The sequence below is a fragment of the Symsagittifera roscoffensis genome, chromosome 9 (genome assembly GCF_963678635.1).
Source record: "Symsagittifera roscoffensis chromosome 9, txSymRosc1.1, whole genome shotgun sequence".
NCBI lineage: Eukaryota > Metazoa > Xenacoelomorpha > Acoela > Convolutidae > Symsagittifera > Symsagittifera roscoffensis.
The window spans coordinates 46,173,530-46,201,426 of NC_087070.1; the positions used below are offsets into that span (position 1 = coordinate 46,173,530).

A 27,897-nucleotide genomic window follows, 5' to 3' on the forward strand; every position below is an offset into this window, starting at 1 on the left:
AGCTAAATTGTAGCTAATTTTGATATTGTCCAAGGTTTATAGTTTTTCAGTATTTTATTTTCCCAATATTCTATTTAATATGGGTTAAGGGGTAGTCGGAACACTTTCAGTTATTTGCCCTAATATACGAGCATTCTTGTAACAATGATGCTGAAAGCGTAACGCAAACTATTTATGCGTGACGAACTATCCCCTACAACAAAATCGTTCCAAATTGAATTAAGGCTAGCTAAGTTAATCGGTTCCCTTGAGTTCGTAACTTGAAATTTAAATCTTGATCTTTGATATTGTCCAAAATTGATAGTTTTTTTAATATTTTTTCCGTAAAAACTAATCGATATGGATAAAGGGGCAGTATGAACTTTCAGGGTTTTGCCCTGATATACTGGCAGTCAATTTTTTTCAGCCCAGAAAAAAAAGACCAAAAAGCTGCTTGCAGTTCTTAAAAAAGGGCACTAGAGTTGTTCATAGTAAATAGATCAATCGCTTGTTCGTCAGTCTTTTCCTTAGTGATAAAAAGTCTACAACTATCAATTGTTTTTTTTTCAATAGGAGAGAGTTATCTTTCATTCCATTCAATTCGCAGGTTTCAGTAGAAACGTGTACTTCATAATCAAAACCAATGACAAAAAAAAATTTCAATCAAAGCACCATTTATGAGCATCATCAAAATATCAAATTATACAAAATTTGAAACTTACCAGTCATGTGATAACTCAAACAATCAAGCATATATCATTAACGAGCATTTCAAACACTATATAAAAATTTTGTTTATTTTATTTTGAATACAAAAAACGTCATCATTCACTAACAAAATATTGAGAAAGCAACGGATATCTTTAATCATCCCCTGTTGCATCCTCCCATTGCAAAAATTAGAAAGATTTGCGTTCAAGTCCCTCAAGTTCTCCTCGGCGCCAAAAGCACTTTTCTTTTGTTTCCGAAAATGGATGTCATAAAACAATACCCAATTAGGGACAATTTATAGAGCGTTAATTTTGCAAGTCGGTGACCTGAGTTATTGTATTTAGAAAATCTGCAGAACTTAGGAAAAATTTTCGTTTGTAAAAAGAATCATAGATATCAAAGAGTTATATGAGTTGGACTGAATTGATTTTCATCTAGAAAATGTCAGAAAACTACCAATTCTTTGTTGTTTTAATAATGCAAAAACGGTGGCTGCGGATCATTTTTGTCATAAGCTATATTTGCGAAATATTTGAACAGAAAGAAGAAGGAAACGTTCCAAATCAAGAAAGACACAGGTGACAAAATTCTGCAAATTCTGTCTGGATAATCTTCAGTGGATTGCACGTAGGAGTTAAACTCATGTCCGACTATTTCGATTCCCAGAGAAGATGAAGGGTCCAATGCCAGCTGAGAATGGTCCGATTTTGTCCCATTTTGGTCCATAACTTCAACAGATGACTCCTAAACAAACGCTATATCTGGTGACTCCATTTGTACCATAAAGAGCACAGGCTTTCAAAAATGCAGTAGTTAGGAATTCTGAACTGTTATTTTTTTAATGTTAATATGTAAGGGTTTTTCAAGACGTGCAATTAAACATAGGTTCTCAAGTTTTGCTATATTTTAGTTGGAATTTTTTGTATACTGTTGCTATTGTTTCAGTTCCGAATTTTGAACTGCGAAATGTTTATGCTTGAGGGCTTTATTAATCGGCAAATTTTTCGCAATCGAAATAGTAGTTTTAACTAAAGTTTTAATTTAACCCTTTGAAAATTTTGTACAAAACCGTTCGAAATCGAATTGAGACAAGCTAATCGGTCGCATTAATCTTACTACCCAAATTTTCACACTTAATGTTTGATATATTTGTTGTCATTAAAGGGGCAGTCAGGATATTCAGAACTTTGCCCTGATATGCTAGCAGTCTTGTTTTTGTCTGAAAAGGGTTTCAAAAACTTCTGTAACTTACGTTTTTAAGCTTCTCTTCTGACTCGTTATCATGGGTACTTGCAGTTCGTTTTTGATTGATGACTTCCCGATTTCTCTTTGCCATTAATTTCTTACCGGAACAGGATGCCAAGAGAGTCTCGATCAGAGAAGCCACATTCATCAAAAAGTTCACAATCAGATAAGCATCGATGATCTAAATTTTCTTTGAGTTCAAGGACAGTTTTACACGATAAGAATCACTGATCTAGTTCAGTTCAACTAAAATAGGGCCATTTACCCAACAAGAAAACTGGATATACTAATTTTTCAATTTTGCGATAACAAAAAAATCCAAACGTCCTCTTTAAGGGCGGATCTAGGATTTTCACGAGGGGGATGTGGAAAGGGGAATACGGATTTTCGAAATATGTGCCGGACTTTTTTTAAATGGACCAAATGAATTTTCCGAGCACTCCCAGATCAATATAACAACCTTATTTTAACAAAACTTTCAATACAGAAATTTGCCTCTGTATTTGTTTTTGCCAGCAAAAAATCCGACAAAAGTCTGCTCTAATTTAAGCGTCAAGAATTATTGTGTTCGTCATTTAGTTGATCGGTATATTTAATTAATTTTAATTTCATCTGTAAGATTTATGTCTACTAGTTTTCAATTTATGATGACGAAATAGTCGTTGCTCCCAAAAAATTTGCTTAATCTTTGGGAACATGTGTAGGCTTTCTTGAGACGGTCCTGTATGTTACCAGCGAATATGCTGGTCAAGCCAACTGCACATTATAAACAACTGACTGAATTTGCTTTTTGCATCTGTTGTACGAAATGCATGCTAGCAAGAAAAATTGATAACTGAAACTTAATGCTCATTTTTCCTGATAACTGAGACTTGAGTGTCGACTTTGCTTGCATACGAAATTTTGGTCGCGCCGTATTTTTGCCTAACCGCATTGGGTTCAAGTCCCAACTTTCTGGAGCTTGGCTACCCATATTTTGAAGCGAATATGAAGTTTCTCAACTCGGGAAGTAAAAAAACGAGGAGCCCTAGGACGGATTTAGGGGGGGGGGGGGCTCGGACGCCTTTTTCCCTCCTCAGGGATTTGACCCCCTGCCGACCAAAAGGGTCCCCCTTTGGTATTTTTTAAGAAATCCATTTTTGGCCAACCGACCCTAAATTTTTTTAAAGGCTCCAATATATAGTAACTTTGAGGGGGAGCGCGCGCCAAAAAAAAACGCGATAAAAACTTTTTGGGGCTTTAGAAGAGCTCGGAAAATCAATTTGGTCGACCTAACAAAAAAAAGTCGTCAAAATTTTCGAAAATCCTCGAGAAAATCTTAGATCCGCCCCTCGAGGAGCCCCTTTTGTTGAAAAGTTTCGCCTAGAGTGACACCTTTCAGTTCATTTTCTATCATGGCGGCTGCAAGCTCCAAATTTGGGCAAGCTCCAAATCAAAGGTTTTGAGCCTTAATGAAAAGCTGAAAAAATCAGTTGGGCTGATTTAGGGCACTCTTTATCCACAAGAAATGTAGAATTCTATAGTACCTTGAAGTCAGCCGATTGGGGAAAACTCTGCTCTTCGCCTATGATGAGAATGACCTGGGCGAGGATGAGGGCGATGCAGATGTTGGCTCTTTCAGGCAGGGCAAGGGGATCTATCCACATCACCACCCAGCTGCAGAGAACACAGAAACAACTAACTCCAATCTTAATTGTTGAACAAACAAGACTGCTCGTATCAAGACAAAGCCATGCATTTTTCTACTGCTCTTTTATGTCCAAGGAGTCAGGAAAACTTTTAAAAATTATTTAAAAAAATCAAAAAAAAGATAAGCAGATTTGATTTTTTTCAGATTAGTTTTTTAAAGCCCCCACGCGCCATGTTCAGTGCAAAGTAACGTAGTTAAGATTTTGCAAAGTATAAGTATTTCCACATAGCTTACCTCAGGTCAATTTTAATCAATTTCGGACCTGAAATATGTCGCCGATCACCTTTTAGGAGAATGAAATATATCTCGCGTTAACTGTCCTAAATTAATCAATTGGGATATTTTCAAACCGTAATATGTTTTTTAAATTAACTATAAGAGAAATATTTTTTTTTGGCTCAAGACTTCAAAATCTTTCGGATGGTAATTAAAGACTACTGTGATATGCGTTGCGATATCAATTGAAAACAAGTTGTAATTCAATACTGTATTCTGAATATTGAATTTAGATTTTCTCTTTTCTTGGTTTCTTATGTACTGAGAGATAGATCATTGTTAAGTACTCTGATCTCTCGCTTAATCTCAGTGTCAACACTTACGTATGACCTTGAGAATACCATAAAATAATGATTGAGCACCAGAGGTTAGATGTACATACGTATAATAAATACTGCTACTGCAGTAGCGGTATGACAACTACATATAAAAAAAAGCTAGTTAATAAGTCGAGTTTTGTATGATGAAAAAAAAAATATTGCAAAAATATTCTATCCTTTCTTCAAATGTCAAAACAACCAGGACCTGAAAATTTAACACAAAAAAGAACACGGATTGCCGGTTTTTACCACAGAATGTTCCGACCATAGTCTTAAAAAATACAAAAAAAAATTTTTTTTTTCAAATTTTTGTCGTTTTTTCTGCGTGGTGCGATAAAAAAGACTGAACAAAAAAGCTTAGGCACAATTGACGGTCAGAGTAAGCAATTTTGTAGAAAAAAAACTAGAAAAACGAAAAAACTAATGTGTAAGAAAAATATTTTAATCTTATTTGATTCCCAAAAATTTGGATTCCCAAAATGGCGCTAGGAAACACCACACACAAATTTCAATAAAGTAAATAGGCAATTTTCATGGCCTTAATTCAAGCATAAATAAGCTATTGTAATATGTCACCTTCTTAGCTTGAAATTAGAACAAAAATCAGAACAAAACTTTCAAACCGATTTTTCTCGATTCGACTGAAGGGGTTTTAGTATGATATATCACTCGGCCCATTGTGGTACCTGATTATGCGTGGAAAACAAAAAAAAATAAAAAAGAAATAAGGATAGCCGGTTACTGTGCAAGTAGCACAGCACAGAATGTTCCGACCAAAAAACTACAACAAATTAGAAAATTACAACAGTTTTTTTTCAAATTAATGCTAATTTTTTGGCGTGGCGTGATAAAGGAATCTGAGCAAAAAAAATTAATTTTTGAAGTTTTTTTCAAAAATAAATTTAAAATTTTTAATACATTCGGATTGCGACTGAAATGGTTTTAATATGATATTCACTCAACCCAGTCCGATGATTAATTCTGGTAGCTGATTTTGCGCGAAAATCAAAAAGAAAAAACTCTAAAACACACCCGAATACAAAGTTTCTTCCCCAAGTTGGAACAAAAAAAGTACCCTTGAATACAAAATATACCAAAAATTTTTAATGGTCGTAACAACAGAGCGCCTCATATTGTATTTTTTGATTGTTTCAACTTTCTCACTCGGGTGCTTAGTAACGATTATCCCGGGTGCTTAGTAACGATAATCCCCCCTATAAAAAAATAAATTAAAAGTTAATGATATCAGGGTGCTTAGTAACGATTATCCCCCCTATAAAAAAAATTAATTAAAAGTTATGTATATCAGAATTTTATACCTAGTAACGAATATCCCTTGTTTTGCAAAAGGGGATATAGTTAAAGAGATCCCCTATTTTAAATAATTTGACAAAAGTGAGGAAATTCCAACTCCATTTTATAAATTGAGCTGGAAAAAAGTTTTATATCAGTTTTTATTGTAAGAAAGATGTCGCAGTGTCCTGTAGAGAGTGATAGTTTTTTCTGCCCCTATTCACGCCATTTTAAGATCATTTAGTTGGACTCATTCTAATTCGAGCGATTTTTGAGAAGGGTTATTTCAGCGATGCCGCTTAAGTTCAAATAATAATTGCATTGCCCAAGTGGGTTTTGTTCTAGAATCATTGATCTGTAATTATTTCGCCAGTAGATTCCACAGCCAAATATTCATTACGTTGAAGGGGGACAGAAAATGTTTAAAAAAGGTTAGAAGTTTGCACAAAATTACAAAACTAATGAGACAAAGGAAAGGAAAAACATAAAAATTTCTGGGAATAATTTCAAAATTTTAAAATCTGAAAATTATGAAAAAAGGCAAAAATTAGACCAGTGAAAATTGTCTTCCGACCGGAAACGGGAAACAAACAAGATATCATTAAAACGCAGAGTTTTTGTAAATTTTTTTTCTCCAATTTCTTTAACTTGAGAGGACCATGGTCAAAAGCATATAATAGTATTTTAAATAGTATATGGGTAGTTTTTTCTAGTATCTCTCTTTCATAATGATTTCAAATTGAATTGAGGCAAAATATTTGGTCATAAGAATGCCAGTCATATTCTTCTCACTTTTTTTTAAATTTGATGTTTTCGATCAAACTTTCAGTTTATGGGAAGTTTTTGGTTTAAAATTTTGGATTCCAGTTGTGGGGTAGTCGGAACATTCAAGGCCTTACGCTGATATGCGAACGAGCAGTCTTGTTTCCATATGAAAAAAAAACTGAACAACCTTTTTGCCATGAATTTTGGAGTTTTGGATCGCATAAGGTAAATAGCATAAACTATACCATACATACACATACACAGGGGCGGATCTAGGATTTTCTCGAGGGGGGGGGGGGGGGGGCGGATTTTCAAAAAATTTTTGAAAATTTTGACGACCTTTTTTTTAGGTCGATCAGATTGATTTCCCGAGCTCTCCCAAAGCAATAAAAAGACCCTGCTTTGGCCAACCAAATTTTCTGTGCCTCAGGCAATTTTTTGAAAAAACAGGTCAAAAACGCCGTTTTTGGGCACTTTTTGGAAAATTTTGACAAAAAAAACGCGTTTTTTTGGCGCGCGCTTCCCCTCAAATTTAGTATATATTGGCGCCAAAGGCGCCTTTAGAAAAATTTTAGGGTCGGTCGGCCAAAAATGGATTTCTTAAAAAGTACCAAAGGGGGGACCCTTTGGGTTGGCAGGGGTTCGAATCCCTGAGGAGGAGGGGCGTCCGCCCCCCCCCCCCCCGCCCCTTCTAAATCCGCCCCTGTACATACACATGTACACCGATGCAAACACAGGCAAATCTGCGAGAGATTATTTCAATCTTAATTTTTGAAAAATTTTCGTGTGTCTAGGTATGGAAATAATTTTTTTCTACTCCTCTCAGTTGACTGAACAAACGAAACTGGTCTTAATAGATAATTATCTGTCCTATGCTGAGCTTGGTCTAATATTCAATGAAAATGATCACTTTTTTTTTCAAAAAGGACTGTACAATTGATATCAGTGGTGTTTACCGTCGTTCGTTCTCTTGTAGTTCATTTATATGATTAGGTGCTGTTGAAGACAGATTAATTTTATTTTCACTTTGAAATTAGGCTAAAAAAAACAAAAAAAAATTGAATTAAAAAACTAACTGCCTAACAACTTAACAACCGAAGCTTGCATAGTAGAAGTGATTTTCCAAAAAAAGCAATCTCTAACGTGTAAATATTAGTTTTAAAAACTCATATCTTTCATCCAGCAAAACGGCAAAAAGGTTTGGCAACTGCAGTTTGATGTAAATTTCACTTAGCAGATTGTTTTTATTAGACAATGAGAACTATGCGCGTGCAACTGCATTACTGGATTTTTTTTGCTCTGCGTTTTTTGTCTAATTTTCTATCGAGCTCGCACCATCATCAATTACGGCGTAACGATTATTTATTAGATCAAGGTCCTTTTTTTGTTTCAACCCGACAGTCTTGACCAAAGTTTACTATGTTTTGACCGTTTTGGCAAATTTTGCATAAGTTTTAACCGTCTCGACCTAATTCAGATAAGTTGCGACTGAATTGACCAAAAAAAGTGCCCGATTTTGTTTCATCCAAGTGAGATACATTCTGACTGTCTCGATCAAAAAATGCGCTTGAATTGTTATGAATCAAACCTGCAAAAATAAATCAACAAAAATTTCAATCAACATGAATGATTCAAATGATCAATGCTTGTTAGTTAAAATTTCATGGACATATTTTGACAAAATTAGGTTATCAAAGCCATTTGTGAATTACTTGCTCTGTAGAAAAAAGTTACTTTTAATCCATTTTTTCCGTTTTTTGAAAAGTCTATTATCAATATGCGTCATATATGTCAGAAAAAACTCGTAGAAAACTTAAATAAACTTACTTTGTTATACCGCATTTTGACCAAGTTTGAAGTAAGTTTCTAAAATGATTGGGGCAGGGTCGGATCTAGGGTTTTCTCGAGGGGGGCAGCTTTTTTTTAGGTCGACCGAATTGATTTTTCGAGCCGAGCTCTCCCTAAGCACAGTTTAGTCCCTGTTTTGGGCAAATTTTCTGCGCCGCAGGCAGAATTTTGAAAAAAAAAGTCTCAAAAAGGCGTTTTTAGGCACTTTTTGGAAAATTTTGACCAAAAATTGCGTTTTTTGGCGCGCGTTCCCCCCCCCCCCCTCCCACCTCAAAATAAGTTTATTTTGGCGCCAAAGGCGCCTTTAGAAAAATTTTAGGGTCGGTCGGCAAAAAATGGATTTCTTAAAAGGTACCAAAGGGGGGACCCTTTGGGTCGGCAGGGGGTCAAATCCCTGAGGGGTAAAACGTCCCCCACCTAATTCCGCCCCTGGATTGGGTATCTTTCGACCGTGTCTGACCTAATTTTTATATGTTTTGACCGTGCCTGAGGTATGTTTCGACCGTGTTTGGCCTAATTTCTTTTTGTTTCGACCCTGCAGGAGGTGTAAGTCGAGTTTGTCCTCACCTCAAACTCCTCTCACCTATTGCTTTTCTTCCTATAATGGACATTGACAGCATTGGTACGGCAGCGGTGGCATTTTGATCACTTTAAAATTCAAAACCTTAAGTGCTTTTGAAAACCCGGCCCTTGTAAACAAAGTATGCCTGGACTAAGTTAATCAACCAGCATGCCATTTTTCATTAAAATCGGCAATTTCAAACAAAATAGTTATGAGCTAAAAAATAATGTCAGGGAAATTTAAAATGGCAAAATGTCGTTTTTCTTTATAACCTACAATTTCAAACAAAAACATTTGTGAGCTAAAAATTTCAGGGAAAATTAAAATGCCAGCATGCCATTTTTCATTATAATCGACAGTTTCAAACAAATAATTTAGAGCTAAAAAACGAGAGTGCAAACTTAAATCATAACAGCTGAATATAGAATATCTATACATCCACACAATACTAAATTTTTTTACAAAATTGAAAATAAAACAAAAATTGTCAACTTTTAATTAGGCAATAGTTTTTCAATAAACACGGAAATTTTTTTGACTGTTTTCTTGTTAGCTGCTAAAAAGGCTATTAAAATATTCAGTTGATTTTAAAGACGTTAAATTAAATACAGTGTTACTTGAATTAAAAGAAAAAATGTTCGCCCTAGTAAAAGTACTACAAGAAAATAATACGGCCACCGAAGCAGTCAATTAGTTCACCCAAGGGCAACCTACGACTTGTGAAGGTGGGAGAAAAAGCGAAACGATTAAAAATAGTTAAAAATGTCAAAAAGTTATGTGAGAGAACTATGACCCAGTAAAAATACGAGATGCGAAGTAATGAAAGCTATTTCAAAAGTTGCGCGGTGAAAATTGGCCTTGAATACTTTGTGAGCAGAACAAAAATTCTTCTCTGCAAGTAGTAAAAAATGATCGAGACTTTTTGTTCAAACTTAAAAAGATACTTTAACTCCTCTTCAACTCTTGACTTTTTTGAGGCTAATAGATTCAAACGAAGTACTTGATTCAATCAAAGGACCAAATTGTGCGCGCTTATGAAACATTTACACGCATTGCTCAGCGCTCAAAGGCGCAATTTTCAGGCTGATCGAAATTAATTTCAAAGCGAAAAAGAAACCATTTTAAAATAAATTGCGAGGCAAACTAATGAGTCTTAGTTTTTGATACGACTTTCGGAGAAAGTGACGGAATATTTGTGCTCGGGGGGTTTTTTTTCCAGACAAAATTCGACTTCTTATATAGCCATTTTGCCAATATTTTTTATATAGTTCAAAACGTATTCTTGTACTGAAATGAAAAATGGAAAACAATTCACCTGTGATCTTAATTATTAGATTTAATCCGTTTTACAAAGCGTTCCAATGAAATTGAAGCAGACTATTTGTTAGAATTTTTGGGCTACTAAAATCAAAGTTTTCCTACTTAAAATGGCGTGTGGGGGATTTTTTAAAATAAATCTGAAAAAAAAAATTAAAGAAAAACACCGTTTTCCAATGCGAATACTGCTCCATTGACCTTAAAAGCAGTCAGACATTTAGGGCTTCGCCCTGATACAAGCACTCTTCTTGTTCCGATTTTCAAAGAAAGTGAGGATTATATATACTTGGGGTGGTTTTTTTATTCAGATTAATTTTAAAAAATAAATCTTTGCCCACTTGACTTTTCGATCTCTGGAACTACGTGGACCCCTCGGGAGTGCTTACCACTTTATTAAATTGACTGCCTAATCAATCTGAAACGGGTATTGTTAAACTGCTCGTTTTATAGTTTTATGCTGAAACTGACAAATTATCTCTCAACAAAAATTGAATTGAGTCAAGTTAATTGATCTTTTTAGCTCTATAAACGTCTCAATTTTTTTACACTGAATGTTTGACGTTATCAAATTAAAAATGAAATTTTGTAACTTTTTCATTATAGTAAAATTACTTGAAACCATTTAAAAAGCAGTGAGAACATTCAAGATTTTGTCTTGATACAAGCAGTCTTGTACATTACTGTTTTGACGTTCGAAAGAAAAAAAAAGGATCATTCGTGTCGGGCGATTTTTTTACTTCTTAACTAACCATTTTTGAAATTTTTTAAAGTATCATTCAAAAAGTATTGCTGTACTGAACTCAAATTTCCGAAGATTTTTTACCTCTGATCTCTTTTTTGCATAGTTATGGGGGGCTTAAGACTAGGTTTAAGATAAGTTTTGTCGTAAATGCTACGTTGCTAAAAGCAAAATCTATAACTTATGTCTAAAATACCGTGTACGGGGGTGAATTAAACAAATTTTTTTTAAAAAAATTTTGTTTTTTGAAAAAAGTCATCTGCAATTTTCTAATGCAAATGCTGCTTCATGGATGTTAAGCAAAGTTAGAATATTGAAAGCTTTGACATGATACGAGCAGTCTCGATGTTCGGATGTTCAGAAAAGTGAGGAATATATATGCTTGAAGTGGTTCTTTTTAATTCCGACAACTTTTAACAGAATTTTTGCACTCCTGTAGGCTCGATGTCTGAAATTACATCGACGCCGTCTAGTTTGTTTTCCCATCATATAAAATTGACTGTCTGATCAACTTGAAAAGAGCCTTGCTAAACTGCTCGTTTTATACTTTGATGATGTAGCTGTAAGGCAAATTATGTATGCATAAGTAAATATCCTGCACTAAAAAATAGTTACTAAAAGAATTGAGGCAAGCTATTTGGTCATATTAGTTTCATTAACGATTCAACTTTCAACACATGAATATTGGCATTATCGAAGTAAAATTGCTTTTTTCTCAAAAAATTATTCGAAACTAGTTTAAAAAAAGGCGAGCAATTCAGGTCTTTGCGATGATACCAGCAATCTTGTTGTTCCGACATTCGAAGAAAGTGAGGAATGTATATGTGCTTGGAGTTTTTTTCAGTCAAACCAGTTTGTAAAACAATATTTGGTGATTTAGGTTTTCGATTTCTAGAGCTTCATGGGCACCGCTGGACGCTGCCTACCACTATATTGAATTGACTGTCTAATCAAACTGAACCGAATCTTGCTAAACCGCTCATTTTATACTTTGATGCTGAAACTGAAAGACAATCTTTCTACGCGTGCAGAAAAATCCTGCTCTATAAAATTGTTTCTAATTTAATTGACGCAAGCTAATTGTTCTTATTAGTTTCATGTACGACTCAATTGTTACACTTGAGTTTTGTCATTATTGAAATAAAATTGATGTTTTCATTTCATCAACCAAAATTTACTCGAGACCAGTGAAAAGGTTGTCAAGAAATTCAGGGCTTCACCCTGATACGAGCATTTTTTTTGTTTCGACTTTCAAAGATATGCGTTTGGTGTATTTTTCATTCAAATCATTTTTTAAACAAGGCTAGCTGGTTACAGGGCTAATAGCACAGAATGTTCCACCAGTCGTTAAAGCTTACAAAAAAATATTTTTTCAATTTGTGTCGTTTTTTTGTTTCGTCAGTTATGTAAAATAAGCAAATTGGAAAACAATTTTCGAAGACAAATAACAAGAAAAACAAAAATTAAACTCAAATTTTTGGCTGCTGGAGCTTCGTGAGTCCCGTTGCTTACCACTATATTAAAATGACTGTCCAATTAAACTGAACCGAGTCTTGCTAAACCGCTCGTTTTATATTTTTTTCTGCTGAAAGCTATAAGGCAAATAATTGTTTAAAGGTAAAAAAAATACCCTGCACCATAAAATCAATCCTAATTGAATTGGGGCAAGCTAATTAATTATTAGCTTCATTTACGACTCAAATTTTAATTTTTAAAGTTTTGCATAATGAATTTAAATTCATTTTTCATCAGTATTTCATGAACCAAAAACTATTCGAGGCTAGTTAAAATGCAGTCGGGACATTCAGAGGTTTGCCTTGATAGGAGAAGCCTTGATTTTACTAGGTTCAAAATAAAACAGCAGGTGCTTGGTATTGCATGAGGAGGGAAATAAGCAAAACGACTGAAAAAAATCAAGAAAACTTTTTTCAAAATTTTGTCCCAGAGAATAAAAATGGAAGTGGGAACAGTCAAATTTTTGACATTATACGAACTGTCATTTTTTCACTATCAGATAATTCGCTTATTCGTGAAAAAAAATTCTTTTATTAACATTATAAATCAATGATCTCTACAAATTCTGTCAAAACTAAGCAACTGATTCATGTTTTTTTTCTTAAAAAATAGCTATACGGCAAAAGCAACTCACCTTAGGCATGTGAGGACTGTATTTGGAATAAAAAGAGTGAGCATATAATACATTGGGTTGCGACTCATTTTCAAAAACAGTGCGTGTTGCATGTAATGTGTGTATTCGACGACAGCTGCCACGTTGAACTTGTAATCCGTGGAATGATTGAGGTCATTGAAGCGCAAGTTGCCAATTAGTTGACCTGGCTTCATACTGAAAAACAGTTCCGTGTTTTTCCTCATCTTGCCCACGTCGACATCCATTCTGTAGGCGGAAATCATAATCTAAACAACAACAAGTAAGATCTCTCTGCTCAGCTTTCGCTTTTTTCACATTAAAGCTTCAAGCAAATTATAGTCGCCCCCCCCCCCCAATAAAAAAAATTACAAAGGCTCTGAAGATTATTATACTTTTCTTATTACCAGGCTGGAAGGCTATAATTGGAAAGAAATTAGTAGCGGATTAAAGGGGGGGGGGGGTGTTGGACGCATTCTTTCCTCAGGGATTTGGCCCCATGCCGACCCGAAGGGTCCCCCCTTCGTTTCAATTTGGGATCTCCTTTTTTGGCTGATGGATCCTATATTTTTTCTAAAAGCGCCTTTTTTGGCTGATGGATCTTTAATTTTTTCTGAAGGCGCTTTTTTTGGCCTGTTTTTTTTTCAAAAACTTGCCTGCGTCGCAGAAAATTTGGTCAAAATAGGTTCTTTATAGTGTTTTCAGAGAGCTCAGAAAATCAATTTGGGCGACCAAAAAAAGGGGCGCACGCGTGATTTTGAAATTACCTTACAATTTATTAGACGTTGCTAATTGAATCAAGGTATTTTTGAGTTTGATGATCCGAAAACTGAATAAGAATGCAGAAAAATTATTTTGCCATCAAGAACTATGAATATTCACTACGATTACCCTCTGCTTGTCTGTTAGCATTTCATAAAATCTTTTTTGACTGAAAGAACTTAAACTCAATGCTGACTAAAAAAGAGACGCGAGCTCTTTTTAATTTCACTATTAACTTATATTTCGGTTACATAACCGACATATTGGTAATCGATATCCTAAAAAAATTTCTAAATCTAACCGTTTTTTGAACTTTCTCAAAAAATTGAAAACCTTACACGAAAAAAAAAAGAAATATAGTTAATTTTTCAAAAACAAAACTGCGCTCACAAAGCATTTGTGTCGATCAAACGGGAAATACAGCAAGTCCATGTCACACGAGAAAGTATAGCGTCCAAATTTAGACATCCGAACTTCTCCTCTCCTACCCAAAAACATTTTACTGCTTGCTTCTGATTCCACCACTGAGACTAGTGGGTCGAAATTAATGTCCGGATGCCAGATGTCATCCAGGGTATCCGCTTTGAGCTCTATCTCACGTGCCCAATTCCAGCTATCCTTGCTGATAGAGAGGAAATCAGCCACACGGAGATCAGTCCAGTTAGCCTACAAAAATAAAACTAAGTTAATTATAGAGAGGAAATCAGCCACACGGAGTTCAGTCCAGTTAGCCTAAAAAAATAAAACTAAGTTAATTATATCAAACATTTTTGTCTGCCAAATATTGAAGTAAAAAATATTGAAGTGAAAAGTTATTGAAAAGTTATTAAAATGTTAAAGTGCTAATAAAATTAAATAAAAACTGCTCCTCCTCGAGAAAGTAAAACAAATACCAATGATTTTATTTTTACTAAAAAAAATTCTTGACTTTAATCAACGTCCCAAATAAATAGTCTTAATTTAGTTATTGAAAAGTGTACTAACTCTTCAGTTAAAACTAATTTTCAGCACACTATTACGTAATTGAATTTTCCTAAAATTGGCCTCCCAACTGCAAAACATTGATTGGAATCATATATATATATATATATATATATATATAAAAGAAAGCGTTCCGATTTTAAAATTCAGTCTCAACAGGTCATCTTGCAAAAATATTCGGAATCAATTTTTTCGCTGATGAGGTGAAAAGAATTCAATCTACATATTGAGCTTGAATTCAATCTACAGAGCTCTTCTTATGGGATGGGCTGTAACGCAACTTTTGCCTCATTTGAGTTTGAAAAACTTATGAAACAATAATTGCTATAGCGTTTTCATACATGACAAAAAGAACTATTATACATTTTCCATTTGGGAAAAATTATTTTTCGTATAGTTTTCATTTAAGGTTAGAAAAATGATTATTATACAGTTTCCAAACCTAAAAAAGTATTTATCGAAGAATTTTTAAAAAATTTTCAGTACCAAAACTGTATGATATTTTTTTTTGTTCAACCAGCTAGTTTTAGGTATATTAACATATGATTAGCCATGAATTTTATGCTGATAATTTCAAAATTTAAATGATCGAAGTTGAGTCACAAATGGAATTAAGGAAATACCAACAAAACTGTTTGTATAAAGGCAAAACCCTGAGTGCTGCGACTGCCGTATAAATATTTCAAAACTAGTGCTTGCTTTGAAAAATGAAAAAATTCTGATAAAAGAAAGTCAAGCACCCCACACGCAAAATAAAGTGGAAAGTGTTTTTTGTTCCGAATTTATACACGGAATATTTGTGCTCGGATGGCTTTTTCTCTTCAGACAAATTTCGATTTTTTAACTAGCCACTTTTGGCGGAATTTTTCAAAAAATCATTCGAAAGCTATTATTGTCTTGAGCTTAAATTGAAAAGATATTTCACCTGTGATCAATTTTTGCGAGCTTATGGGGGTTTACAAAGTGCTATTTTGCCAATTTTAGACAATTAACGCGCGAATTATTAAGACGTAAGCGGGGATTTAATCTGTCTTAGAATTTGTTGAAATTGGTTGAAGGTGGCTTTAATGCCATAATTGATTTGTCAATAGGAGCGAAATATATCATTTTGTACCTTATATGGCGTGTGGAGGGATGGTTTTTACCAAAAACTTAAATTTTAGAAAAAAAATCTTTTTTTTTGTTATTCAACTTTCTTTATGTTATTACTGCTCCATAAACCTTATAAGGCAGTCTGAATATTGAGGGCTTTGCCCTGATACGAGCAGTCTTGTTCTATTAAAATCAAAATCATTGGTTGCTTCATTAAAAAGTAACATTTTATCATTGTCAAGCAATTATGCATGACATAATGTTTAAACATAACAAAACCATACAAATATTCCATCTCGGAAAATCGATTGAAAGTTACACATGATTACCAGCTATCAAACTAATTTGAGTTATTTTTAGCGATTTGCTATTTTCTTATCTCTGACTGAAAGACACTTTTGAACTGCGATCTTTTGCGTAAAAATAGATAAGTTTGGTTGGATAAATGAACAAGCAACTACAAACTACTTTTGAATTAAAAATTACGCGTAATTTTATCAACTATAATCTTTTCTACCTAGCAATTCGCGAAACAGTGTATAATGCAGACTTGTGTTGAGCAACTTTGATCATACATTCGCGGTTGATATCACTTACCTTGTTTATAGGGGTTGAATGCGTAGTTCTTTTATTTGACAATGAATAAAAAAAATAACGAAAAAGTTCGGTCAGAAATAAATCTTTAAAAATTTTGCAACAAAAACTATGCCTCGAACGTTCATTGCAAGCTACTTGAACAAAAATAAAAAAAAATAGGCTTTTTGTACCTATGACTTTCTTTCATAATGCTACAAATTAACACGTTCAAAAGCTTGCACTTCTTCTGAACTAGTCTGTTGCTCTAAAAACCAATTGTATAAATAGAGTCGGTATCAACTGTATAATTTGAGATCGGAGTGCGGTCAAAAAGTAGATATGTTTTAAGTTTCACACGTCGTAAGCCAATCAGAATCAAAATGAGAAAAGAGAAAACAATGCTACAAATTACCTTCTTTTCTCGATAGGGATGGGCTCTTTTTTCTACAGGCCGTGGGGAATATAATTTGCTATTCAGTGCTGATTAGAATTATCCGGACAAAAAGCATAACAAAATTTGAACTTTAGAACGCGCTTTTATCAATTTGTACTGAGTGAAGGTTAAATTCTATCAGTAGATAAATTTTAGCAAAAATGATATATTGCAAATTGTTTTACAAATTCGGGTGAGCATCGAAGTGAGCATCCTACGTATCTTAAAAAAACTTAAGAAGGGAATAATCTCAAAAAATGTGCACAAATTGTTTGATCAAAACTATCAATGTTTAGATTGTAATTTTGACGTTTCTTGCATATCAAACAAAAACTAATAATTTATTTTAAAAAATTGAGAAATTTTATCATTTTTTAAAATTTGATGAGAAACTCATTTTGGTATAGTTTTTTCAACAATTGATGCAGTAATTTTGGCGTAATTTTGATTTGACCTAACAAACCAAAATGACCCAATTTTGGCTTAAATTTTGTGGCCCGATTTTCTTAAAACAAATTATACCATCAAAGAATTTTTGAAATTCTAAGCAATTTTAGTCTACATCACTTTTTGTCTTAAATTGACAAAGTTGGAGGGAAACGCGTTTCATATTTCAAGTTTTTATTGTTTCGTCCAGATAATTTTAAATCAACTCAGCACTGTGTTATAAAAAAATTTACAAATTAGATTTTGTAACGCAGGTTTTTATTTAAAGTATTTATTTTTTTCAGCACTGTGTTTATTCAAAGTATTCAAACGTCGAAGCGAGAAATAAAATAAAATACTTTTTATTTAATAAATACTTTTTATTCAATAAAATACTTTTTATTTAAAGTATTTATTTATTCAGCACTGTGTTATAAAAAAATTTAAAAATTAGATTTTGTAACGCAGGTTTTTATTTAAAGTATTTATTTTTTTCCCAGAGATTTTGTAATAATATCATTCAAAAGCTCTTCCTCTGCAGAATTTATTTTTATACGTGCGATTCAAAAATGGAATAAATTGCGTGATTTGCAACAACTTTCAATGTTTTTGGCTAAATTTCAGCTAAAATGGCCATTTTTACGAAATCAAGACACATAACAAACTTAGAAACTGACTCGAAGTTTTGAAAAACTTTTTCAGCACTGATTCACAGTTATAACAAAGCTAATTTATATTAATTATTGCTGACAAATCTAAACATGAAATGACCCTAAAAACTTCATAAAAGTTAAACATCTCTGAACCAGCGCTAGCATCTATGACAATTCAACCCGGGCGTGACATTTCTATTTTATGACTGTTTAATTGCAGCGTAACCCTTAGAGATGATATAACATACCGTACTAATTGCATCAAAGGAGAAGGTTTTCTCGATCTCGGATACAGTTCGCATCTGCTCAATGTGAAATCCAAATGTCACTTTGGGCTTGTCTGGTTGCACGTATTTGTTGTAAGGAGGCTCGTCCTCTGGCGACACAGTTGTAAATTTCCAGCCAGGGGGATATATTTGCACGTCTCTTCTGCTCCGCTTGTCTAGCTTCATACCAAGAAAATCATTTTCAACAGGAAGTAAAGACTCGCTAAGGGCCAAAACTGAGTTTAAAATAATTATAATCAGGTACATTTCTAGTGCAAATTTGAAAATTTTTAGGTTGCTGTTTATTTTTTCTGGCTTCGTTGTTTGGAAAAAATGTATTGCAGGCAGTGATTAGCCCGAGAAGGTTTTTCAGCCTATGAGGTTTCTTTATTCAATCGAAAAAGTTAAATTATTATTTATCATATAGGCAAATGAATTGTAAGGATGGAAAAGTTGAATTGGATGAATTTAGGTTTTGCAAAGGAAATGATTTATTGCATCAAAGGGTAACATCACATGATCTGATGATAAAAATAACGAAAGGCTTAATTCAAACTAAAGGAATTAAAATGCTACTATTCGCTAATGGAAAAATGGAATGAATCGTTTGTAGCTTGAATCCCAATGGTAATTAATAAAAAATGAAGGTCAGATATCCTTTTGGTTCAAATGCTACAAAATTGACTTCAAAGAAACTGTAATAAGACCTAAATCGTAAAATTTGATTTGTTGATTTTTTTTAATTTCAACGTTCCTAATTTCCACGAGCCATAAGTGAGAATTAAGTAAGCTTTGACAACCAATTCGTCTGAGCTGTGAAGTTTGGCTTGGCCCAGCCTTTTCCTAAAAACACCATACTGGAAACCTTCTTTATTTTTTTCATACTTTTTATATTCAGAAAGCGAAACTTCATTTGCAATTTTAACAATCCTTGAAGTTCATTTACTATTTCTAATCTGTCTTTTTTAGATCATATCTGGACAATTTATTGCTTTTTAACGATATTTATGCAAAAAAAATCTTTTGAGTTAGTTTAAAATGCGAAGGCTGCAAGGATAAATTTCTTTCAACCAACTAAATAATGTCTGAGACGGAAATATCTTAAGTTTACTTCTAAGCAATATATTACCTCAAATATAATCAAAAAACCATTTTTTCAATCTTTGAAGCAGAATTTCATTTGTGCTGGTATACCAGTAGGGTGACATGTCCTTATAGAGAGAACGGGCGCACCAAATCAGTGAGCCAAAAAATTAAACAAAAATGGAAACGATATTACTCCTTTAAAGAACATAAGAGTTTCTAATTTATATATTTTTTTGCTTATGAACTCGACTTAACCTTTGAAAACGAAACTAGTTAGCATAACTTAAATCTTTTCAAGTGATTCAGAAATGACTGTTAGCTGATTAAAAAAAAACGTGCCGAAATGTCAGTTTGCAGAAAACTTTCTTTATATTGCCATCTGAGGTTATGTTTTTGTATAGCAAGTAACAGGGGTAAATAGAGAAAAAAAACCCCACCCCGAGCACAAATATTCCGTTACTTTCGTATCGAAAGTCGGAACAATAAGGGTTCTTTTCTACTTCCCCCACATTTCATTTTTGCTATTTTTATCGTTTTTTTTGTTTCATATGGCTCAATGCGTGATGTTTCGATGTGATGTATGAAGAACAAAACTGTTCAAAATTATTAGTTTGTTCACCATGCTAAACGGTCTTGCATTATGACTAGGATAAAATAGTTTCCAAATTGAATTTCAAAAGTGGAGGGAGTGGAAAAAAGCCCCGGTGAGCTGCTTCAGTTCAATTTGAACAATTTTGTAGAGCGTAGTAATAAGTTTTAGATATGCCCATGGCAGGTTTTTACAATGGTGTGCACACTCCGAGGTCCATATGTAGATCAAGATATATCTCTGAGTGACCAGAGCTTTGTAAAAGTGGTTTGAAAAAACACCCCGAGCATATATTTTCCTCACTTTCTTCAGAAGTCGGAAGAATAAGCACTTCACTTTAGGAGGTAGTTTGAATTTTTCTTGCATTTTCAAAAGTTTTGTCCAATGAGAAAAAACGCAAGACTTAAGCAATAAAACAGCCAAAGTAAGGTAACCTGACACACTTAATAGTTTTGGTAAACTAAATTTTTCGGCACGAAGAAAGGCCAGCGCAACATTGTTGACACGTCGTATACCAGGCACCAAATGATTCTGCTAAGAGCATGATTTAGCAGAATTGGCAGAATTCTAGTTATGAGGTAGTATTTTTTCATAGAGCAGAAGATACAGCAGACTTGCGATTATACAGGAGAATTTGTCAGTTTTTTTAAAATCTATTTATAAAAAAAATAAAACGAAAGCTATCATTCCATTTCTCGGAAATAACAAGTACGCATCTATGTTTTACCCGCCTAAACTTTAAACAAAAATTGCTCAATTTCTCAGAAGCACAAAAATTGAATCTATTCGCGACTCCGATCTACAATTTTGCTTCCTGAAAATGCTCTGTTTGTTTTACAAAATGATTTTTTTTGAAAAGTTTTTTTTTGAAAAGAACAGCTTTTTTTGTAATAAACGCGTGATTCATCAAAATTCGCTCTATACTTTGGGCAGCAGTAATTTTTGGGGCCTCTTCAACTATATTTTAATAATCATTTTTTGAGTTTCAGTAAGGCTTTTTTTTTAATTGAAGTGAACAAAAAACAGAAGTGTCGTCACCAGACGTTCTAGCTGGAAAAACAAAAATGCCAGAAATAAAACAAACAAGTTTAATCTAAGAACTGTTGTTAAAATTTGCCAACCAAATTGTGTCGAAATTGTTTATTTAGTCTCCACTTGTTATTTTATTTGTTTATTTGCCGGTCTACTAAGGAACTGTCAATTGGTTATTTGCCCAAAAGTTTTTTTTCTACCGTTGAGAGCCGCATAGCCTTCTCCCATAGGTTCTTCTTCGCCAAGTGAATAGGATTCAATCCAGCTATTCTAATTCATGGGAGCAATTTGCTATCAAAAATTGTTTGCGAATGCTGAAATTTCAGACTTTTGTGATTTTTTGAAGCCTGAAAATAAATTAGACTGATTGTATAAAAAAACATCTGCGTGTTCCGATTGTCGCTACAAGTTTGAACCAATATTCAAAAAACTTTTATTAATGTTTTCATGTTAAAAAATTATGAAGCATATAACATTAACTGACACAAAACCTGATAAGTTGTCCCAATTTTAAAGGTCAAGATTAATGGTTAATTTACCGACAACACATTGACAGTAAACTGAAAATGTAACCCGCGTTATTTTTCCCCATTGGCAAAAATTGACATTTTTCTGAACTTCTAAGGCTTGCTACAAACAATATTAAAATGAAGTATTGGTTTGATTTTCAACATCTGGGACAGTTTTTCTAATGCTACAAAACGAATTCGTCAGAACTGTTTTAGTTTATCTGGAGAAAAAAGGTACTATGCAGAACCATTCTCTCAAAAATCTGGAAGTGGAACAATTTTTTTCGTATCAAGTTGAAATTTTGAATGCTCGTTTTGATGTTTAACATGTCTAAACAGCTTTTGAAGTTTTATTTTTTTTTGAAATCTTCTCACCAATGAAAGTTCAAAAAATATGCGTTTAGTTTTTTAACGCATCAATTGGTTTAAATATTTGGTTCATGTGTAGACAGATTTTAGAGGTTGATCAATTCCAAATTTATGCCTTGTTAGAAAAAAAGACATTTTGCGAAAAAAATTTTTACTGAAAAATAATTTAAGAGAGTTTTGATATTTTTGATATTTTTATATTTTTCAGACTATATAGAAAAAATTTGGATAAAACAAATGGTAAAAACTCGCTTCAAGCGCAAAGACTCCTTCGCTTTCTCCGAGAGTCGAAACAAAACAATATTCAATAAACTTGAAATTTCTAAGCCCAAGCTTACTATTTTGGAGTAAAGAAAAAAAATGATATTTTGAAATTATTAATTAAAGTTTAGCTTTTTCCACTCTTAAAAAGAAGAGTTAGATCTGGCTGTGTAAATCGCCATTTAGATAAAAAGTAATAATGTGAGGCGCTACTCTGCTGGAGAAATTCAACCAATTAAGAAGGACTTGAGTTTATTTTTCGCAGCGCATAATTGAATTCAGGGAGTGAATAGAAAATTGACAGCATTTGTCTACTCGAAAACACTCCTTTGTGAAGCAATTACTGTTAGAATTTATTTGTCTTTAATTCTTTTTATATGCAGACAACTATTTTTATTTCGTTATTACGTGAGAACTGAAAAAAAAACCGCAATCCTCAGGATAATTATTGCTGAAGTTTCTATTGAAGTTCTATTGAAGCGATAGTTATGTTTCTTTTCTGTCAAATTTGACTTCCTCGTAGAAAGTTTGAAAAGACTCAGGTGTAGTCCAGCCCTAGTAGTTGTTAATTGAATACTAAATATAAAATTAACAAGACTGCTCGTATCAGGGCGATGCCCTGAAAGTTCCGACTGCCTTTTAAGGTCTATGGAGCATTATTAAGATGAAAAATTTCGAAGTAATAAAAAAAATAAAAAAACTTTTTTGAAAAAAATTGAGTTTTTATGTAAAAACATCCCCCCACACGTCATATTAAGTACAAATTGATAGATTTTGCGCCTATTAACAAATCAATTATGGCATATAAGCTTCCTTGAACCAATTTGGAACGATTTCTAAGACGGATTAAATCTCGCTTACGCGTTAACAGCGCGAAATTTATCGCGCGTTAATTGTCCCAAATTGGCCAAAATGGCAATCTTTAAACCCCCATAACTTTACGAAAAATGATCACAGGTGAAATATCGTTTCAAATTTGAGCTCAGGACAACAATAGTTTTCGAATGATTTTAAAAAATGCCTTCAAAAATGGCTAGTTAAGAAGTCGAAATTTGTCTGCAGAAAAAAAAACCCATCCCGAGCACAAATATTCCGTTACTTTCGTATCGAAAGTCGGAACAATAAAAAGTGATATACTTTGTTTTTCTAAATTATTTTTAAATTAACCGAAAGTTGAGAAGATGAAGCCCTCATTAGTTTTTAACTTGATTTTATTATTGAATTTTCCTTGTTTTTCAGTAATTTTAGTCTCTTATTTGCATTCTTGTTCAGGTATTTTACCGGGAAGTATAGCAGAAATTTTTTTTAAAAGTGAAAAAAAATTGAAATTTTGTTTTTCTCTGTTGTTTTAAAAAAACTGTTTTGAGTTAGATTTTTTTTAAATAAGCCTCATTGGAACAGTCTGTGATATTTGCACGACAAATGATTCCGTCTTTTTTTCAAAAATCAATTTTTGTTTGTTTTCGAATAATTGTTTTAAATAGTTGAAAGTCAAAAATAATTGAAATATCTTACACAAAAGATTGTACAAAGTATATATTTCAGAAATTAAACTTGGATTTTTCTATCCCAATTTAAAACCAAACAAGACTGCTCGTATCAGGGCGAAGCCCTGAATGTTCCGACTGCTTTTGAAGGTTTACGGAGCAGCAGTAATAACATAAAAACATTATATGAAATTTAAAAAAATGAATTTTTGTTTCTAAATTTTGAAATTTTTATGAAAATCATCACCCCACAGGCCATATAAAACACAAAAAGATAGTTTTCGTTCCTTGTAACACGTCAATTGTGGCAAATTAGCTTCGTTCAACCAATTTGGAACAATTTCTGGATTAACTCTCCGCTTACGCGTTAATAGCGCGAATTATATTGCGCGCTAATTGTCCCAAATTGGTCAAAATGGCCAAAAAGGCAATATTTAAACCCTCATAACTTTACGAAAAATAATCACAGGTAAAATATGTTTTCAAATTTAAGCTCAGGACAACAATACCTTTCAAATGATATAAAAAAATTCCGTCAAAAACGGCTAGTTAAAAAGTCGAAATTTGTCTGGAGAAAAAAAACCCACCCCGAGCACAAATATTCCGTTACTTTCGTATCGAAAGTCGGAACAATAAACTTTGCCCCGTTTTTGCATATTTTCACTTAATTTAGCTCCTTTTAGTGAATGCTAGGTTTAAAGGATCTAGACATTTTTTTTGCTCTATCTCAGATCAATAAAGGTTATATTTTTTCTATGAGCACTTTTTTATTCAATTTTTTTCAGTCCCAAAATGGGAGTATTTCAGAAAATTGCGTGCCAACCAATTGTTTTTCAAATTACCCAAAGAGTGGAAGCCATTCAGATGATTTTATTTGGCTGTTGACATTTTACTTGACATTATATTTTAAATTAATTAAAAATTAACAAAACCGGAACAATTGCTCTATTGTAAAAAAAACTTGAATTTGAGTTTTTTCTCAAAGTTAACCAATTTTGTTATAATTCGCGCTCTTGTATTTTGAACGATTCTCCATTTTTCTTTACAAAACCAAACTGTGTTGTTATTTGATGCATGTAAAGTCCAGAGACAAGCTTTTTAACATACTAAATTATGACAATGGAATCCACTCACCAAACTGTTGCATATTTCTCGATGCTGCAATTTGTGATCGGATTCCGCAAAGGGTATTGAATTCCAAAACTCTTCCTGATTGAGCTAGCTTTTGGAGGTGCGCTACCTTGAAACCAGTTCTCTTGATTCCACAAGAGCAAAAAAAATCACTCTTTTTGCTGAATCAACACCAAAAACAACACTTTTCAGACATCGTTTTTTGATGAAAATTTGTTAATTTAAGAAAGACAGACAAAACTGTTTTAACTCTCCATATAGTTTTGCAAAAGAAGTTTTTAACTCACAAAATTTCGTCAGTTAATATTTTGCTTTCTGGAGCTTATTTGAATTGGCTTTTCATTCTGGAAACTAGAATGTCAACAAAAAAATTTCAAGGAATTTCAGGTCACTAAACAATTTACGGGGCCAAAATGGTACTTGGACAGTACAATTTTGTTCCAATTGTTTTTCCCTATTTAAACACCAATTTTAGTTACATCAGTTTATAGACAAGATAACTAACTTTTTCACTTTTTATTTTGTCATTCAAATCACTGAAAGTGTGTAGATTGGAATTCATGAAAGCACAGGGAGTGCCTAGTGCAGTTTTAGAAAAATTAGAAATGAAAAAAAATTTAAACTAATAAATGCTAGAGAATTTTAAAAAAATTAAAATTATGTCTATGCAAAACATCATTGGAAAACAAGAAAATCACATCGATAAACCAAATTAAATTGTTAAGCAATTTTGACTAAACACAATCGGCAATTTTTTATGAAGTTTGATATCTTTTATTTAAATAAAAAGACAAATTTTGTTTCCCGGAAAAACAAAAAAAGCTTACTTATTTTTTTTAGGGTTTGAAGTAAGAAACATTTGGAAATTTGAATTTTTCGCAAAACTTAAAACATGATGTTAAAAACTTTAGTTCAGTCATAACACCATAGTCTAAATAAACAACATTGTTTCAATTCAGGAATATTTAAACAATATTCATTATTATTCTTTTCAAAACAACAATCAAAAATAGAAAAAATTAAAACTTTTAATTTTTTTATACTGCAACATAACTCAATATTGCAGCTATACTGCTATACAGCTCAGCATAGAAAACAATAGTAGTATTTTTATTTTTCAACAGCCTTGATAATCTAAATTATATTCCGTTGATTTTCGAAAAAAAAACTTCAAAAAGTTCTAGTTCCATCCGTCACAATTAAGCTACAAGAGAGTTGCTTAGAAGAAAAACCAACATTCAATTTTTCGATTCAATTTTTTAGGCTGAGAAATTGTTTCAATTCTTCATCTGATATTTGATAAAATTGGAGCAGGAGTGTTCATTTCAACTAAGTTTATCAATCTTTTAGTCATTTTGTTAAATTAAAAGTTTTTGCTTGAGTAAATTATCTGATCGTTTTTAAACTACCTGTTCATTCAAAATGAAGCAATTTTGAGAACATACTTTTTTCAACTCTTTTTCAACTTTTTATTTGCCAATCCGTTTGATAAAATTCCACATCGCAAAATGGGTTCCATGTTTGCATTATAAAAAGTAACTACGTTTTTTTGATTGAATTTATATTTTTATTGATAAACTTTAACTGTGAGCGTTGAAAGCTTTTCCTTAAGTTAAACTATGTGCTGTTTTTAATAAAGCATTTCCTCTATCTTTATATTCACGATGATGTTTTTTTTATCAGATTTCAAATCAAAATCTGTTTTCTATCAAAAAAAAAAATACTTTTGCACTTCAAAAACTTGTTTTTTTTTCTGCACGACAAGGTTCAAAATATAACTAAATAAATTGGTATGAATAAAGGTCACACGATTGCTTTAACAAACATAATGCAGATAATTCACATACAAGAGAAAAACAAATATCCCAAAACTGACACCCGCCGAAACCCTTGTATTAACTTGTGCTGTTGCTCGGCTGTTACATATTTTCTGTTTTCTGTTTGTGAGGTAAGAGTTGAATATTTGTAGATTGGGTGTTTTGAGCCGTATGCATCGAAGTTTTGAAAAACAATTCCAGGATTATCTGTATCAAAATTTTTGAAAAATTTATAAATACACTTACAAAAATGTTGCGAGCTGTAAGCCTAAGCCTTACGTTTTTTACAATATCTTATATCCAATCTATTGTTGATCTCTTACTTTTCTAACCAATTTGATGCGGTATTTTATTTTCAATTATTTTTTTTCCTTGTGACAAATTAATTATTTTGATTCAATTATTTTCTCGAAGACTTTGATCATAACACTGAAGAAGAAGAAGAAAGAACACCTAAATTACTAGACAGTAAACAGCCGAGGCATCAGTATAGCAAAGTGTAAATAATAAAGTTGGTTAAAATTCATTGGTTACATCAAACAAAAAAAACACAACATCAGAAGACAAGCAAGAAACAAAACAAAAAAAAAACAAAACAAGTTGGGTTACAGTTCAGAAATTGGTCGATTAAAATATATGAAGTTACGGATACGAAAGAAACATCAGTTTTAAGAATTAAGAACGAGCTGGTATTAAAACTCTACATAAATTTAATAGATAGTCCAAACATACAGCGTATATACAGAGTATATACAGATTCTCTTTCAAACAATGTCTGGAAAATTAAACTAAATTAAAAAATATAGAACTAGCAAAAACGGAAATCACGCCACGTATTTGTATTTTTACATATTGGATTGTTTCTCAATTCACTCACGTAAAATTCTTTCAATTTTTTCTTGAAACCTCTTCTCGATTTTTCTGAGCAGTGAATTATGAGCAGTGAATTCCATTTTTTAGAAGTCAAATGAAAAAATGATTTTTGTAGAGAAGCGGTTGAACAATGTTTGTCAAAAATAATTTGTTTCGTTCTTTTGTTGAGCCTATAATTGGCAGTCGGTAGTCTCAATGTATTTTGAAAAGCCTTCTTTTTGTTTGTAAGATATTGGTATAAGTATGTTATACACTTTAACTCAATTTTTTTCTCGATTCCAATGAACAATTTGCTAATGCGAAGAAGGGAAGAAGATTTAAATTTCGATCTGAAATATGTTCTTTTAGCGCCCAGTTCAACTGTTTCTCTAGAGATAGCATCAAAATAGCATTAATTTGTTTTAAAAAAAATTGCTGAATAATCTAAATGTGATAAAACAAGACAATGAAGCAAGGCAACTAATGATAATGTCGGCAGTTGTTGTCCAATTGTATCTATAATTTTAATTCCTTGCGCAATTGTTTGGAGAATTGTTTTGGTTTGAGCATGAAAAGATAAACTTGAATCAAGAATAAGGCCTAAATATTTGCATTCTAATTTTTTGGCTACATAATGCCCATTAATTACTATTGTATCAGTATCTACATTTTTGCTATCATTTT

General features: G+C 32.7%; 1 protein-coding gene across 1 annotated transcript; it reads right to left on the reverse strand.

The window, feature by feature from the left end:
* Positions 1–642: 642 nt before the first annotated feature.
* On the reverse strand, positions 643–18,694 carry LOC134854358 (gamma-aminobutyric acid receptor subunit pi-like). Its single transcript, XM_063870580.1, has 6 exons — positions 18,063–18,694; positions 14,044–14,319; positions 12,895–13,160; positions 3,462–3,591; positions 1,943–2,116; positions 643–1,434 (listed from the first exon to the last, which is right to left on the reverse strand). The coding sequence occupies exons 1-6, from the start codon at positions 18,345–18,347 to the stop codon at positions 1,162–1,164; spliced, it is 1,404 nt and encodes a 467-aa protein (XP_063726650.1). The 5' UTR covers positions 18,348–18,694; the 3' UTR covers positions 643–1,161.
* Positions 18,695–27,897: the final 9,203 nt, after the last annotated feature.

Coding starts and splice junctions, on each gene's coding strand:
- LOC134854358 (XM_063870580.1), bottom strand. CDS start 18,347: ATGTACCTGATTATAATTATTTTAAACTCAGTTTTGGCCCTTAGCGAG. Junction 3,592..12,894: donor ACAGTCCTCACATGCCTAAG/GTGAGTTGCTTT, acceptor TGTTCTCTGCAG/CTGGGTGGTGATGTGGATAG. Junction 1,435..1,942: donor CAGAAGAGAAGCTTAAAAAC/GTAAGTTACAGA, acceptor GCGTTTGTTTAG/GAGTCATCTGTTGAAGTTAT.